The sequence below is a fragment of the Triticum dicoccoides genome, chromosome 4B (assembly GCF_002162155.2).
Source record: "Triticum dicoccoides isolate Atlit2015 ecotype Zavitan chromosome 4B, WEW_v2.0, whole genome shotgun sequence".
Taxonomy (NCBI): Eukaryota; Viridiplantae; Streptophyta; class Magnoliopsida; order Poales; family Poaceae; genus Triticum; species Triticum dicoccoides.
Window position 1 is genome coordinate 3,345,118 of NC_041387.1, and position 14,941 is coordinate 3,360,058.

Consider the following 14,941-nt stretch of genomic DNA (forward strand, 5'->3'; position numbering starts at 1 on the left):
TACAATTATTTTTTTCTCCTTCTCCTTTTTTGTGATGAAGGGACAAGAGGTTTAAGTTTATGCGGGGATATTTGGATTATTTGTTTGCAATGCTTTTGAAATTCCATCGCACAAGATTTCTCTTTCTTATAATAATATTGCGGTGATTGTTTCATTAATTCTTTTCCTCAAGCCAGATATGTATTGTTGTTGTACTTCTCGCTCATGTTATCGCCTAAAAGTCTAAATTAAATCCAGAATATTACGTGCTCCCGTGTCATGTCTAGAACTTAACCTGGGACGCACCCACTAATTATTATATTTCCTTTTTGTTTGGATTTCCCTACAGTTTTATTGTCCAAATCCTATTCTGCACCCGTTGCGCTGGTTAAAGGCGTCGGCACATACAGGCGCACCCCACCCCATGGATTGCTTCGGGGCCGGCCCAATAAATTATACGGGCGAGCCCAATCGCCGATTTTGGGAAGCTTCATGGTTAGTTTTTGTTTTCTTCGTTTTGGTTTTCCCTCGGCCGGTTTTTCTTTTTCATTATTTATATTATTTTTCCTATTCTTTTTGAGTAAAATATATTCAAATCGAGTGACATTTTCTAAACCGATGAACCTTTTTTTACAAATTTTGTGAAATTTTCTTTAAACTTTCTGTATTTTTTCAAAATATATGACCCTGTTTCCATTTTAAACTTTTTTCCAAAATTCAAGAACTTTTTAATGAAGATCAATGAACTGCTTTTCAAGCTTGATGAATTTCTTTCAAAATTGATGAAATTTTTTCAATTTTTGTGAACTCTTTTTCCAAAGTTTGATGAACTTTTGTAAAAATCGATGATTTTTTATTAAATTAGATGAAATTTTTTAAAACCAATGTTCTTTTCACAAATTTCATGAACTCTTTTCCCAAAGTCTGATGATTTTTTTTTCAAAATCGATGATTTTTTAGAAAAAATTGTTGAACTTTTTTCAAATTTTGAAAACTCAATGGTATACACAGTCAAGGTCAATGTAGTCAGCTCAATCGAACAATCAACACGGTCAACTTCACCGAACAAGCAAGTCTTTTTTGTCGAGCGATCGTTTTAGCTAAACGGGTAGGCCCAAGTGACCTTTACCAGGTAAAAGTGGCATCTCCTATTTGGTGGCATGCTGGTCGCCGGCGAGCGACCCAGCGCGCACCCCTCCAGCGCTCGATCAGCATTTGGGCTGGCCTATTTTAGGTTTATTCCTCACCGGTTTTGGGAATGTTCTTGAATCTTCCCTTAATCGGTTTCTCATTTTTATTCCAAGTTTTTATTTTGTTTGCTTAATATTTCAATCTTCCCTTCCGGTTTTGGGAATATTTATGAATTTTTATTTGAAATGCATGAATTGTTTTGAGCCGATGAAGTTTTTTTAATTTGCAAAACCATTTCTGTAATTCGTAAACAGTTGTTTGTTTCTAACACATTTTTTGACACTTCAATGAACATTATTTGAATTCATGATTTTATTCATGTTCATAAGTAGTTTTTGAATATACGAACAATTTTATAATCCTTTCAATATGCAAACATTTTTTAAAATCACGATTTTTTTATGATTTCCTGAACATTTTTTCCAAAATTCTCGTTCATCTAAAATTTCAGCACCTCTTGATATCCCAATTTATGTAAATTAGAAAGAATACGAAATAAGAAAAAAAATGGATAGTAAAAACGAAACCTAAAAACAGCGCACCCGCACATGGGCCAGTCCAAAGCATACGAGATAAGAAGCCTGACTTGGAAAAACCTATTTGACGCATCATGCGTCAAAATGTCGACAAATCACACAGGGGATAAGGCTAGCGAGCGATTTGGGACGGTGCATCTGTAGCGTACATACAGGTTCCAATTTTGGGAACCTAGCGTTCCCAGACGGTTCTTACTGGTTTTGGGAACCAGCTAAAAGGTTCCTCTGGTTTTTTATATTCCCTTTCCTTTTTCTTTTTTTACTCTTTATGTTTTTTTCTTCTTCCTTTTTCTGGTTCTTTTTTTCTTTTCTTTTTGTTACTTTTCTGTTTTCCTTCAGTTTTCCTTTTCAAGTTAATTTCTCTTTTCAACAAATTTTCTCTCTTTGTTTTTTTATTTCCATATTTGTTATTCTCATTTTTTTTCAAAATATTGTTTGTGTTTCAAAAAAAATGTTCTATTTCTAGAAAATGTTCTCAAAATTCAAAAATTGTTCTTGTTACACAAAAAAGTTCTAAACTTTCAAAATTCAGAAAATTTACCGGATTTCAATTTTCTGTACACGTATTCACAAAAAAATTCACGATTCCAAATTCGTTCAGGATTTTTCAAAATTGTTCTCCATGTCAAAATTTGTTCTCAAGATTAAAAAAATGTTCGTGCTTTGAAAAAAATGTTCATGCTTTAAAAAAAATGTTCGTGCTTTGAAATTTGTTCTCAAGATTGAAAGAATGTTCGTGTTTTAATGTTTTTTTTTCAAAATATGTTTTGGAATTTCAAAATTTGTTCGTTTTCATTATTTTGTTTGCGTTTGTGAAAAAGTTGTGCGTTCAAAAAATTACTAAAAATTTGTGGTTTAGATATCTTTAAAACTCACTCAACATTTGTGTTTTAGAAAAAATGTTCATATTTTCAAAAAATGTTCATGCTTTTAAAAAGTGTTCGTGCTTTGAAATTTGTTCTCAAGATTGAAAATGTTCGTGCTTTAATGTTTTTTTTCAGAAACTACGAAACGTTCATATTTTCAAAATATGTTTGGGAAATTCAAAATTTGTTCGTTTTCATTATTTTGTTTGTGGTTGTGAAAAAGTTGTACGTTCAAAAAATTATTAAAAGTTTGTGGTTTAGATATCTTAAAAAAATTACTCAATGTTTGTGTTTTAGAAAAAATGTTCCAGTTATAATTTTTTGTTCCTGTTTCTAGAAAAAATGTTTGAATTTCCAAAAGTAATTTAAATTTTTGTTCTCCCTTTCAAATTTGTTCCCTTTTTCAAAAAATGTTTAGGGTTTTATAAATTTCGAATTTTTAAAAATATTGTTCATAATTAGAAAATGTTTTCATTTCAAAAATATCTATTGTTTTCAGAATGAAAATCACGTTTAATATTTTAGAAATAAGTTTATCTCTTTGTGGCTTGTAGTTGACACACACTGGCTGCTATTTTAGACATCTAATCTCAGCAGTGATGGTGGCTTGTGACGTAGTTAACGAGCAAGAGCTGCTTGGTTCGATCCCCTACACGGGGCTGTGTTTTTGTTTTGCCGCAGTCGTTTAGTTCTTGAAGCGTCGCGAATCAAATTTAATACTCCCTCCGTAACTAATATAAGAACGTTTAGATAACTACTTTAGTGATTTAAACGCTCTTATATTGGTTTACAGAGGGAGTAGAAGGACTTGTCTGGTGCAGAGGTTAGCACAACGTGCAACTCATTCTGTTGTCGCGAGTTCGAATCCCAGCTGCAGCCTTCTTCTTTTTGGCGTTTTTCAGTGGCACTGCGCCTGCAAATGGGCCGGCCCACGTGAGCCATCCTGTGCGAAACGTCGACCTCTTGCCGCATTAAGCGGCATATAGGAGGTCCCGCCTAACACCTCCGTCTGAAAACGAAGCCCAACACCTGGCCCAGTCAGCCATCCACCAAGTAATGGGTATATATACAGCATATAAAAGGAAGCTGGGTTTTTAGGGTTTATTAAACAGCCGCCATGGGCAAAAAAACAGCCGCGCAGGCGGCGGAAGCTCGATCGGCCGAGTCTGAGCAGTAGCGCCGTCTGCCACGGCTCCGCTCCCGCTCCCGCTCCCCAGTCAGTAAGGTAAGCTCCGCTATCTTGGAAGGAATCACTCCGTACTCTGTTTCTCGCCGGGATCGTCTGTTTATCTTTCCTTTATCTTTTCCCACAATCGCACGGAAACGTGTTTTGTGTTCGCCTTACAAGCCTCGATGTAATACGACGGAGCACTAGAGTGACGTAATGTATCTCCTTCGTTTGCTAGGTCTCAGCCGACAGCGGCTCGCACAACAGTTCGGGAAGACGAACACAAGTGCACACCTCCAGCTCCAACCTATGCTGACGTGGTGAGAGCAAATGTCACACCGTCACCAACCGACGGGCACAACCGTACACCTACGTGCTCACTGCTGACGAATGTGGCCGGAACAAGCGCCACCAACATCACTGGCGCCCGCCGACCTTTGCTGCAATCCTTCGAAATGTAAGATTGATTATGGTACTAATGAATGACATAGTTCATGCAGTTCCATGATATTTAAGTACATTCTTTTCAAAATATAGTGTTATAAATATGTTTGCCAACATCTACAATACCAACTTTAATAGTATTTATTGATCATGAATATAATTTCATATCTTATATTTGGTTTTGTAAATATTTATATTTCTTCCTACACTACTGGTCAAACTTTACAAAGCTTGTTCTAGGACAAATCTAATATGCACTATATTTTGACATGGACGCATTATTTACCTGTAATAACAATAGTACATCTATGTTGAGCATCCTTTCATTTGTAACCTCCATTGCTTCAGAATATGTTCTGCCATATTGTTATACTAGATCGGAAACGCGCCTTGGCGCGAGGCTGCCGGTCACTAACGCTATGGCCAAGTAATGAATGCTCAATTTTGTAGGAAATCAAGTTTCGCGTACGTATTCAAATAGGATATAACAAAATAAAAAGAAGAAGAAACATTCACATGTAATTGGAGCAAAGCACCGTTAAGTTCAACATCGTCATGAAACTATAAGGCAACATACAGTTTTGGGTGTTGCAAAAATTATCATTTAGCTCACACAAATTAGAAGCATCAAGATTTCAAAGGCTTTGCTGGATTAGAAAGATTACATGCTTTCCTTTATCTGATATTTTTTCATTCAAAACAATCATCCATGATCCAAAACGTGTAAATAACATCCAGGTTCTTTGCCCGTGCACATGGTTGCATATCAAAATATTTTCTGTCAAGGGATGATCAGTGATTTTTTTTACATATTAGGAATTAATAAACAATGAACTAAACCTGCTCGAATGCTAAGATGTTTCTAACACCATCATGTTAGAGAAGGATAATGTAATCATTTTTAAACACATCATGATGGCTCCATGTCTAGGTAAATCTTTGTGGTAGCAACAATATAGTAGAGGCAACAGAAAATAAAATAAAAAGGTTGTTCCTCGGTTCATGTTCGTCATGGTGCCGAGGAACGTTTCCATCCTGAGAAAGACATCACAAATGAGCATTAGTTAGCAATGGAACATAAAAGTATTGAATACAGGATGAGGCTTAGGATGATCAGTTGACTGGAAAAAAAATCATAGTCATTGTGTCATTCATATATGGAGGAAACATTGTTCGTTTATTTTGGAAGATGCATCGACAATAAATAGAGAATGGCTCAAGAAGTCTGGGCCGTTGCCTAAAGTGTTGTGTCAAGAAAATGACTAACCGATACTGCATATGTTGAAAGCAAGAGCCAGAAGACGGTGGTCAAATATTAAATTAGATTATGATTAAGTAAATGCTACATGTTCCACATAGCAAATAGGTCCAGTTATTCAAAAAATTAACAAAGCATACATAATGTGGCGAAGAACCTGAAACAATTACAATTTTAAACTTCTATACATAATTGGAGGTGCTTAAGTAAACCTTGGCTGAAGATTTTGTGTCGAGGAAACCCTTCAAATTGTTCCAGATCAACTTGAACACACTGCCCACATACACAACAAAAATATGATACAAGGTCTGCAATTTTAAATTAAAATTATTACTGCACTACACCATAATACTTCTTTTAAACCATCATAATTTGAAACAAACTATTCAGTTTCTACAACTAAGTAAAATAACCGCCAATAATAGTCGATCTTTATCTTCTGCATATGAACATATATGTGGTATATTTGCACCAGAAACATAAGAAGAGGGACCTTACAATGCTTGCCAATGTTGGGGATAAACACTGGTCACATCCATGCCAAGGTGGGCTGCAGGTCAGAGAGAGATGCAACTGGCAACGTCCTCTACCTCTACTCCGGGGCTACCCTCCTTGTGCGTCCTCTTGCTTGATGGTATCCTTTGACTACAGATCATCCAAATCCCTCCACCTCTGGGCTTCATTTACTGCAGAGAAATGGAGTTAAGAAGGGGCTCAGTTTTAGACACCAATCTAACTATGGGATAACATCATTATGGAAGTAGGAAGGAGCCTTGGCGCATAATAGGTATGTTTGAAATAAGTAGACCAAACATGCTAATTACAAGAGGAAGAACATGTTGATCCATCTACGGCTTATAATGACATAACACCTAATGTTATAATATCATTATGAAAGTAGGCAGGCGCCTTGGTGAATAATAGATATGTTTGAAATTAAATAGACCAAACATGCTAATTAGCAGCGGAAGAATATGTTTATTCATATAAGAATCACAAGAAATAAGTGTGGCTTGAGGCACCAACCTTTCGTGCGACGGTGTCCCCTCCGATGCCCCCGTTGGATGCTCGGCATTAGGTCAGACTTGTCTTGAACTTATCCTGTCAAAAAAAAAAATGGTGCAGCTTTACATCACTGAATACACGAAAAGTACACATGACGCAGCTTTACATCACTGATTCAACATCTCACGCATTCAAACACATACTACTGAAAAACATCCTTACATACCATATTGGGAAAATGAGAATATTAAGTATGATGGCAACTAATTATAATTCAGCCACTAAACCTTTAAATGATATTAACTACACATGTGTCCCTTGGGTGTCTTGCTTCGCTCATGAAGAATACACTGAAGCATGATTTAGCCAACTACACATGTATCCCTTGATATGCATTGCCTGACCCAAGCGCAAGATCCAAAATAGTATTGTTGCTCACATCTCGACATATCAAATTTTGCAGAAAGGAATAGGCCAAAAGTCGCGCAGTTTGATAGATAAGAATTAGAGCAAGTCATTTATATAGAAAACAACATGCCCCAAAGGTCTTTCATACTAATTAGATCAAGTCATGTGTACAGATAGAGACCGGAGGCTTGAGTAATGCATTAGAGAGTAGCCAGATAGTACAAAATACATATCCCAATGGTGTGGACAGAAGTATAGAAAAGCACAGTGGCAATGATTGTGTTCTGTGATACATCCTTCGATGGTAAACGGCTCTAGGAATTCAAAGAAGGACGCTATCCACTTGACTTTCAGTCTGGGAGCTTCCCAGACCGAACGAAAGGTTCGGTGTCGAGCTTTTCCCGAACAAATGATTATGTTCTATAGGAATCACCCTGCAGCCCGAACACCTCACGCCAGAAAGTACCTTTCTAGGCCTCCTGGCCCAAAACAAAAACAAAAACAGAAAACTGACCTCCATTGCAGCTAGATCGGATATGATCCTTTAAATTCTGAAATATGATTCAAAACATTACCTCCCTCGGGTAACCTGTGCAAGAATAATTTTTGCTTCAGATGCATCTTGCTGGTGAGATCTTTAGTCATGCAAATCCCTTCCAGCTTTAACCATAGAGCGGCGGCAGTTTTCTCGCTCAAAACTTCCTGCGAAATATTATTATGCAAATGGAGTGAATTTGTGACAAAGCCTTACAATCAATTCTTTTCTTCCCAAAACTATCCAGCGCTTCATCATAGTCGGACTGTGCCTACAACGCCCGCATCTTGACTTGCCATAGGGTAAACCTTGTGTCACGATCTAGCAGCGGAAGATCGTACTTCATGGATGCCATGAGTCGATAAATCTGTGTACACAAAGTAATACAAGCCGGTAGAAAAATTCTTGACAGAATTTAATATGTGAAGCAAATAGAACAGAATAAATAACACCTAGTAATATTAGGCAATGGACGTAGCAATTGATGATCTAGTACTCAATTAGTACGCCTTCATAAAGTACTAGTGCAAGTACTACTGGATTTGATTAGTCTTCACGTGAACTCCAGCAGCAATTAGTACGTAGCCGATGTGCACCACTAGTACTTGACGCGATCTGCTTCGAGACTTGGTGCGAGCAGCAACAACTCTCTTGCGCGGCTGTCGTGGATGGGGAACAGCAGCAACGCCTCGCTAATTTTTTTTTAAATAATACATTTTATTTATTAATTTTCATAAATATTACGCTGGGTAAATTTTTTTCAAAAATAATACACCGTCGGGCCGCTGCAGGCCGACTGGGCCTACCTACAGCTGGCCGACTGGCCCCTGTCGGCCCACTGTGGGCTGATTGGGTCCTGTCGGCCCATTGTGGGCCGACTGGAGCTAATTCCCCCGCTGTGGGCTAATTGTTTTTGCAAAAAAATAGGCACAAAAAATATATATTTAAAAAAATGTTAATCATGTAATTGAAAAATGTTAAAGGTGTATAAAAAATGTTCCTGATGTATACAAAAATGTACAATATATATGCAAAAGTTGACATAAAAAGTATGTTTTAAAAAGTGTCAATCATGTATTTAAAAATTGTTAAATGTGTGTATAAAAAATGTTCCTTATTTATACAAAAAATATAGAATGTGTATGAAAAAAAGTTGACACCAAAAAATTATGTTGGTGAGTTGGTGACAAAAAATAAATCAAGGTTGTGAAAAAAATATGATTGGTTGCTCTTTTTGTATGGAACTGGAACATTTTTTTCAAACATATTTTTTTGGTGTCAACTTTTTTTCATACACATTTTATATTTTTTGTATAGATAAGGAACATTTTTTATACACACATTTAACAATTTTTAATCATGTATTTGAAAAAATGTCAACTTTTCAAACATATTTTTCAAACATAATTTTTTGGTGCCAACTTTTTTTCATACACATTCTATATTTTTTGTATAAATAAGGAACATTTTTTATACACACATTTAACAATTTTTAAATACATGCTTAACACTTTTCAAAACATATTTTTTATGTCAACATTTTTGCATATATATTGTACATTTTTTTTATACATCAAGACATTTGTTTATACACGTTTAACATTTTTTAATTACATGATTAATATTTTTTAAACATATAATTTTTATGCCTAGTTTTTTTGCAAAAACAATTAGCCCACAGCGAGCCAGTTAGCTCCAGTCGGCCCACAGTGGGTCGACAAGACCCAATCAGCCCACAGTGGGCCGACAGGGGCCAGTCGGCCAGCTGTAGGCTGACTGGAATCCAATCGGCCTGCTGTGGGCCAACTAGGCCCGGGCCGACGGTGTATTATTTTTGAATTTTTTTATCCGGCGTAATATTTATAAAAATTAATTAAAAAATGTATTATTTAAAAAAAATTAGCCAACGCCTCGGCGGCTCGATGGAACGCCTGTTGGTCTCCGCAACGCAGCGACTTTGCGGCAGGGTACGACGGCTTTGTAAAGAATCAATCTCCTGTTGGTCTCAATCTCGGATAAGAAAAGGCTGCAGCCGAAAAACAGTCGATCTCGGCGACCAGCCGCGGCGCACGGAACGCAGCCCTAATCCTCTCGCTCCCAAATCTCGTATCTAAATTTGGCTCTGTATACCACTTGTTAGATAATAACGAGAAATAAACGAGACAGAGAGACACGGATTTTTACGTGGAAACCCTTGCGGGAGAAAACCACGGACGCACGAAGGCGCAATCACTACGAGGAGGAGTATTACAAGCACGAGACGACAGACCGTCTGAGGTGCGACTACATGGGGTATATAAGAGGCCAATACATGAGAGTCCTTGGAGGACAAGTAAACAAGTAGTACTCGTACGCGTCGACGTCAACGCAAAGGCCCACACCGGTTATACTACGTCTAGTCCAACATGGTATAATTTGGATCACAATTTAACACAACCCGTGGTAAGAAAAATCAGGAAGCAACAACAACAAAGGGAGTAGAATCGATCATCCGTTGTCCTAGGCCACAAAAGCATCATATAGCAGCAACAACAATGTGCACCATAGGGGGGAAATCCCTAAATGAAAGGCAGAAGAGCAAAATTGCAACAAATGCAAGGAAGCATATATTACCAGGAGTCCAAAGTAATATTTTCATTCAACAAGGTACCATGGTTCAGTATGCTTGCACATCCTCACTCTTGAAGACAGCATGAGTCCCTGCTGAAAGGAGGTAGAAACCCATCAGGAACATGGGGAGGGAGGAAAGGCAGTCATTGATTAAGGCGACCTTGCTAGCCTGAGTGTTGTAGTGACCTCTCCACGGAAGCACCAGGTTTCCCACCTTTGAAACAACCGGGGCGAAATCTTTAGTCAACGGTTTGTGGGGGGATATCGTGAGGCCAAGGTACTTGAAAGGGAAAGAGCCTAGGAAGCAGTTTAATAGATGAGCAACTCTTTGGGCCTCAATGTCCGAGACCCCAGTAACAATTACTTCACTCTTGGCAAAGTTAATCTTGAGACCAGAAAGAGCTTCAAAGCATAAGAGAAGGAACTTCAAGTGAGCTATACTTTCGTCGTTAAGTTCAACCATTATGATGGTATTGTCCACATATTGGAGGTGGGAGATGCCATTAGGGGCAAGGTGGGAGCTGACCAGGGTGATATGGCCAGTAGCCGCGACCCGAGTCAGGATGTGGGAGAGGGAGTCAGCCACAAAGTTAAAGAGGAGGGGGGAAGCCGGGTCGCCCTGCCTTAGGCCCCTGCCATTGGGGAAGAAGTTACTGATACTCCCGTTTACCAAGACCGTAGTGTGTCCACCCGTGACCAACTGCATAAGTCTGTGAACCACAGCCCCATCAAGCTTGAGAATCACCGCTTTGGAGGCACGAACACGCAGGTCATGGACAATCTCATGGAGACAAAGCTAGCTGTCCAGGATGAACCTGCCTTATTGATGTCGGTGATTGCATGTGCTATATTGATGCAACAATATCACATGGTGATGCTTCTTTTTTCTAGGTGGTTGGAGGGTGCGTGGGATTGATATATTTTTATAGGTCGGTTGCTGCTGATGAATTGAAAAATCTTAGCACAATCAAAATAGTAAACCAAATTGAATACCTCAATTGAATGAAAGAGCTACAAAAATTGGAAACATAGTGAATTAAAAGAGTTGAATGGGAGAGCTTAAGAAATTGTTAACCCGGTCAAAATCAGATGGCCCAAATCTAAATGAATACCTCACTTAATTGTGAGGCTTAAAATTTAAGCATAGTGTATAGTATAAAAGAATTGAGTGATGGAGCTTTTAGAAATTATTGACCCAGTCAAAATCGGGTGTCCCAATTCTAATTGGAGTCCTCAATTGAATGTGGGCTCTCTAAAACTAGGGAGCCTAGTGTTATAGAGGTTGATAAAATAATTGAAGAGAGAGCCCCTTAAATCATCGACCCGGTCAAAATTGTTGACCCAATTTTAAACTGGAGACCTCAATTGAATGTAGGGCCTTAAAACTTATGGAGCATAGTGTATTATATATATGAGATGTGGGGCCGAAACAGCTTTTCTTGGCTCGAGCTCACATGAACTTGGGTGAACAGTAAAATAAAATGAAAAATGAAAAAAAAACTACTCTTTAGCCAAGGTTGTGAAATGTTTTGATTCCTTGCATCGATTTTGAGCATCAATTTTTGTTTTTTGGCCACATCTTCCATGAATCCTATTTCATGTTGAAACTTTGCAAGCATTCCAAACATTTGTCAGTGTTTGCTCTAGAAAACTTCAGAACTGTTTGAATTTATTTTCTTTATCACTGAAGCCTGATTGACGACGTGTGCTTATTTTTGCTTCAGCTCTAACTATTCTTCAGAAGAGGATGCCTTCAGTCTCGCTTTACTACATGCTGCTCGACGAATCCCAGCCGATTCTAATTTTGAAAAACTAGAAGTTCCTATAATTACAGAGATATGCCTAAATTACATTGGCCGCCCCAGGAGGTAGGACATAAATCATATGTATCTAACTCTTTTGCTGATTTTGCATCTATACCTTTTTTTTGTGTACTGTGTATGCAGTATCCAGAACCTCACATCATTTTTGAAGAATAATCCTCTGGCACAGCGTATGGATATATTTGAGGGCAAAATGACTGTTCTAACTGCAACACTTGAGGGAAGAATTCTTATGCAGACCTTCATGAATGTTGTCTCGGAGTGTCATTCAAGAAATAAAAGCTGGAATGGCACATTTGATTGGCAGGACATACGGATCATTACGACCAGGCAGTCTAAGAAGATAATGATGATACTCAAAGTGCCAGTGAAACTTGAAGGGGAGACGCTGCTTCGGGCTATGCGTAGTGACCTATGCAAAGCTGCCGCGATACTAATACCACTCTATAAGATCGGTAATGATTTGCCAGTTTGCTTTCTCGAGCTCAAGGATGACCTAGAACGAGCCACTACTGCTAACCATAGTTGGTTTCTTGAATATTTGAGATACCATCCGTCTATGATGGCATCAGCTGGCCGTAGTATGTTTGCCAAGGCGCTGAACAGCAGGCCTATATATCGTGATACAATCCTTGGGGCCATTGCAGGTCCTTTTCCCAATGATTGGAGAACTGTCGTGAAATCAGAAATGAAGAGCAACACGGCCATTGCTGTTTTCACGGTTGTGTACTATCACAAGCCCGGCACATCTTATGGACGCACGATGGGTGAGCTTGCTAGGTTTATCCGGAATGTTCTTGTGCATAGCAAGGAACATAGACGACAAGATGGCGTTGTCATCTATTATGAAGAGCACGAGTTGGAGATGTACCTTTTTAAAATATTCACTCCGTTTCTCCCAAGCGTTATGCGAACCCTTTTGGTCTCAGGAAAAATGGACATGGAACAACTGTGAGTTCATACATCCTGAATTTTCAGCTTATTTGGGAGTTCTACTTCTTTTAATTACTAGATGTTTTGTCAAAAAGCTCCTTCCCTTGATGTTGCTTGTCTTCTATGTATGCATCAACTGCTTAACTCTTTGATTTTATTTTCCCCTGCACGTTATTCGGCAATGTATGTAAATTAATTCTATGGGAAATTATTATTTGTATTTTTTTTTCTTTCTAACATTCACTTTTTTATGTATAGTTGTGGAGAGGAAGCTTGGACATCTTACAAATTATTTGTCTAAGTCGAACAAGAGGTGTCCATGGTCCGTATGTAAGAGACTAAGAGAAGCTCTCTTAATGAAGATAATTTGTAAGTGTATGAGGCCATTTATTTGCCTTCTTTCAAAGAAGGCAAAGTAAAGCATGGCGTGATAGGTTTAATTTGGATATTTTGTCTCTCCTTTCTCTTTTGGGGATTCGTTAGTATACAATTTCAAGAAGGTTGTTGGCTCAGATTTTGCTGTGGTCGAGAGAAGGTTGTCAGCCTAGTTGGCGTGCAGTAAGGTGTAAGCAGACATCGGTGTGTGGCTCGTAATACGTACATGTGTATGTGTGTATTATATGTAACTCGGTAACTATAGATGACGCGGATTGTTATAAAAATATATTGTACTGTGTTAGGTGAATTAATGAACTCCCCCGAATACTATGATTTGTATTGAGTGAACTTTTGTGCTATTGGAAGCAAAATGTTACCTGGTAAGGCGCACGTGTACCGTTTGCCTCGCTGTTACATTACAAGCTCATTTTTCATAAACAGCTACTCCCTCCGTTCGGAATTACTTGTCTCGGAAATGAATGTATCTAGAACTAAAATACATCTAGATACATCTATTTTCGAGACAAGTAATTCCGAACGGAGGGAGTACATGAGTACAAATGCCCGCTTGAAATGCATCATAGGTTTGGTCTGTTCTCTAGGTCATCTGTGTCTGGTGCTCAAGATTCTCTTCTCACTACTGCATGAATGTTCAACAGTGGTGGGTGCTAAAAGCTTAGCAGTAGTGGGCGGTGGTCCGTTATTGATCTCCCGCCACTGATAATGTTTCTATCTGTGGCGGTCTCTTGTTTACACCCGCCAGTGATATATTGTGCCAAACCAAAATAAAAGTGCAGCCATCACAGTGCTATTGGCTACCGTGGTAGGTTTTCCAGTTTAACTGTAATACTAGCATGGTAAAGTCATATATAGACAATTTAAAAACTCACATTAGTTTAACAACTCTCTAATATCTAATACTTACACGTAACATATAATAAGTGTATACAACATATATGACATAAATGTTCAATGAAGTATTAGTACGATGCAAGTATGCGTACGACATCGGGATCAAGATGGAAACTGCTATGGTGACTGGGGGACATCATACAACAGATAGATGTCCTTGGTATCCTCTCCTTCATGAAGATATAGTAAGAATGGATTCCCAGATTTCGTCTCTAGTCTGTGTCAATTGGTATTCAACTAGGACCACTGAAATACATTCGGTGTGCCTCGTTGGTGACATTCCACATCCATGTACTTAGGCTGAACAGTGCCCTCCATATCCAATGACTTAAGCTGACACTACTAGGGAAGACCCTAGTAGTAGCGCTTGAAAATCATATAGCAGTAGCGCTGGGTCAAGCGTTACTACTAACACGCTACAGCTAAGTTGTAGCAGTAGCGCTGGTCAGGCAAGCATTATGGTAACTATGGTTAGAAGTAGCGCTGCTCAGACAAGCACTGCTGCTAACTCTCTATAGCGCATGAGTTGGTGAAGCGCTGCTGCTAGTCCAGCGCTGCTAGTAGATGCTCTCAAGTGCTGCTGTCAAGTATTCCTGCTTTCACAGATTTATAACCCCTCTACGTATTTTTGATATATTTATACAGGCTCATGTTAGGAAGAAACATGGATTAGATTCATTTGGATGAATCAAAAGTTGAATTAGGACGACGATGCTACTAATTCAACTTTTGATCCATCCACATGAATCTAATCCGCGTTCCATCCACCAATGATATAATAACTAATCATCATCATAATAACAAACCATCATGATAATCTTGATCAATATCATCGTCATATTAATATAAAAACTCTTGCATCATATCATCACCAACAACACTAGCTAATAATCAT

General features: G+C 38.4%; 1 protein-coding gene across 1 annotated transcript in view; it reads left to right on the forward strand.

Annotated features, from left to right (window-relative positions):
- LOC119294481 overlaps positions 1-13,505 on the forward strand; it is a 14,812-nt gene extending 1,307 nt beyond the window's left edge. The window contains exons 2-7 of the mRNA XM_037572673.1: positions 329-474; positions 3,979-4,197; positions 11,725-11,868; positions 11,947-12,278; positions 12,471-12,774; positions 13,015-13,505. Coding sequence (XP_037428570.1) covers positions 329-474; positions 3,979-4,197; positions 11,725-11,868; positions 11,947-12,278; positions 12,471-12,774; positions 13,015-13,057 — 1,188 coding nt within the window. The 3' untranslated portion in view covers positions 13,058-13,505. The remainder of the gene's footprint in view (positions 1-328; positions 475-3,978; positions 4,198-11,724; positions 11,869-11,946; positions 12,279-12,470; positions 12,775-13,014) is intronic.
- The last annotated feature ends 1,436 nt before the right edge of the window (positions 13,506-14,941 follow it).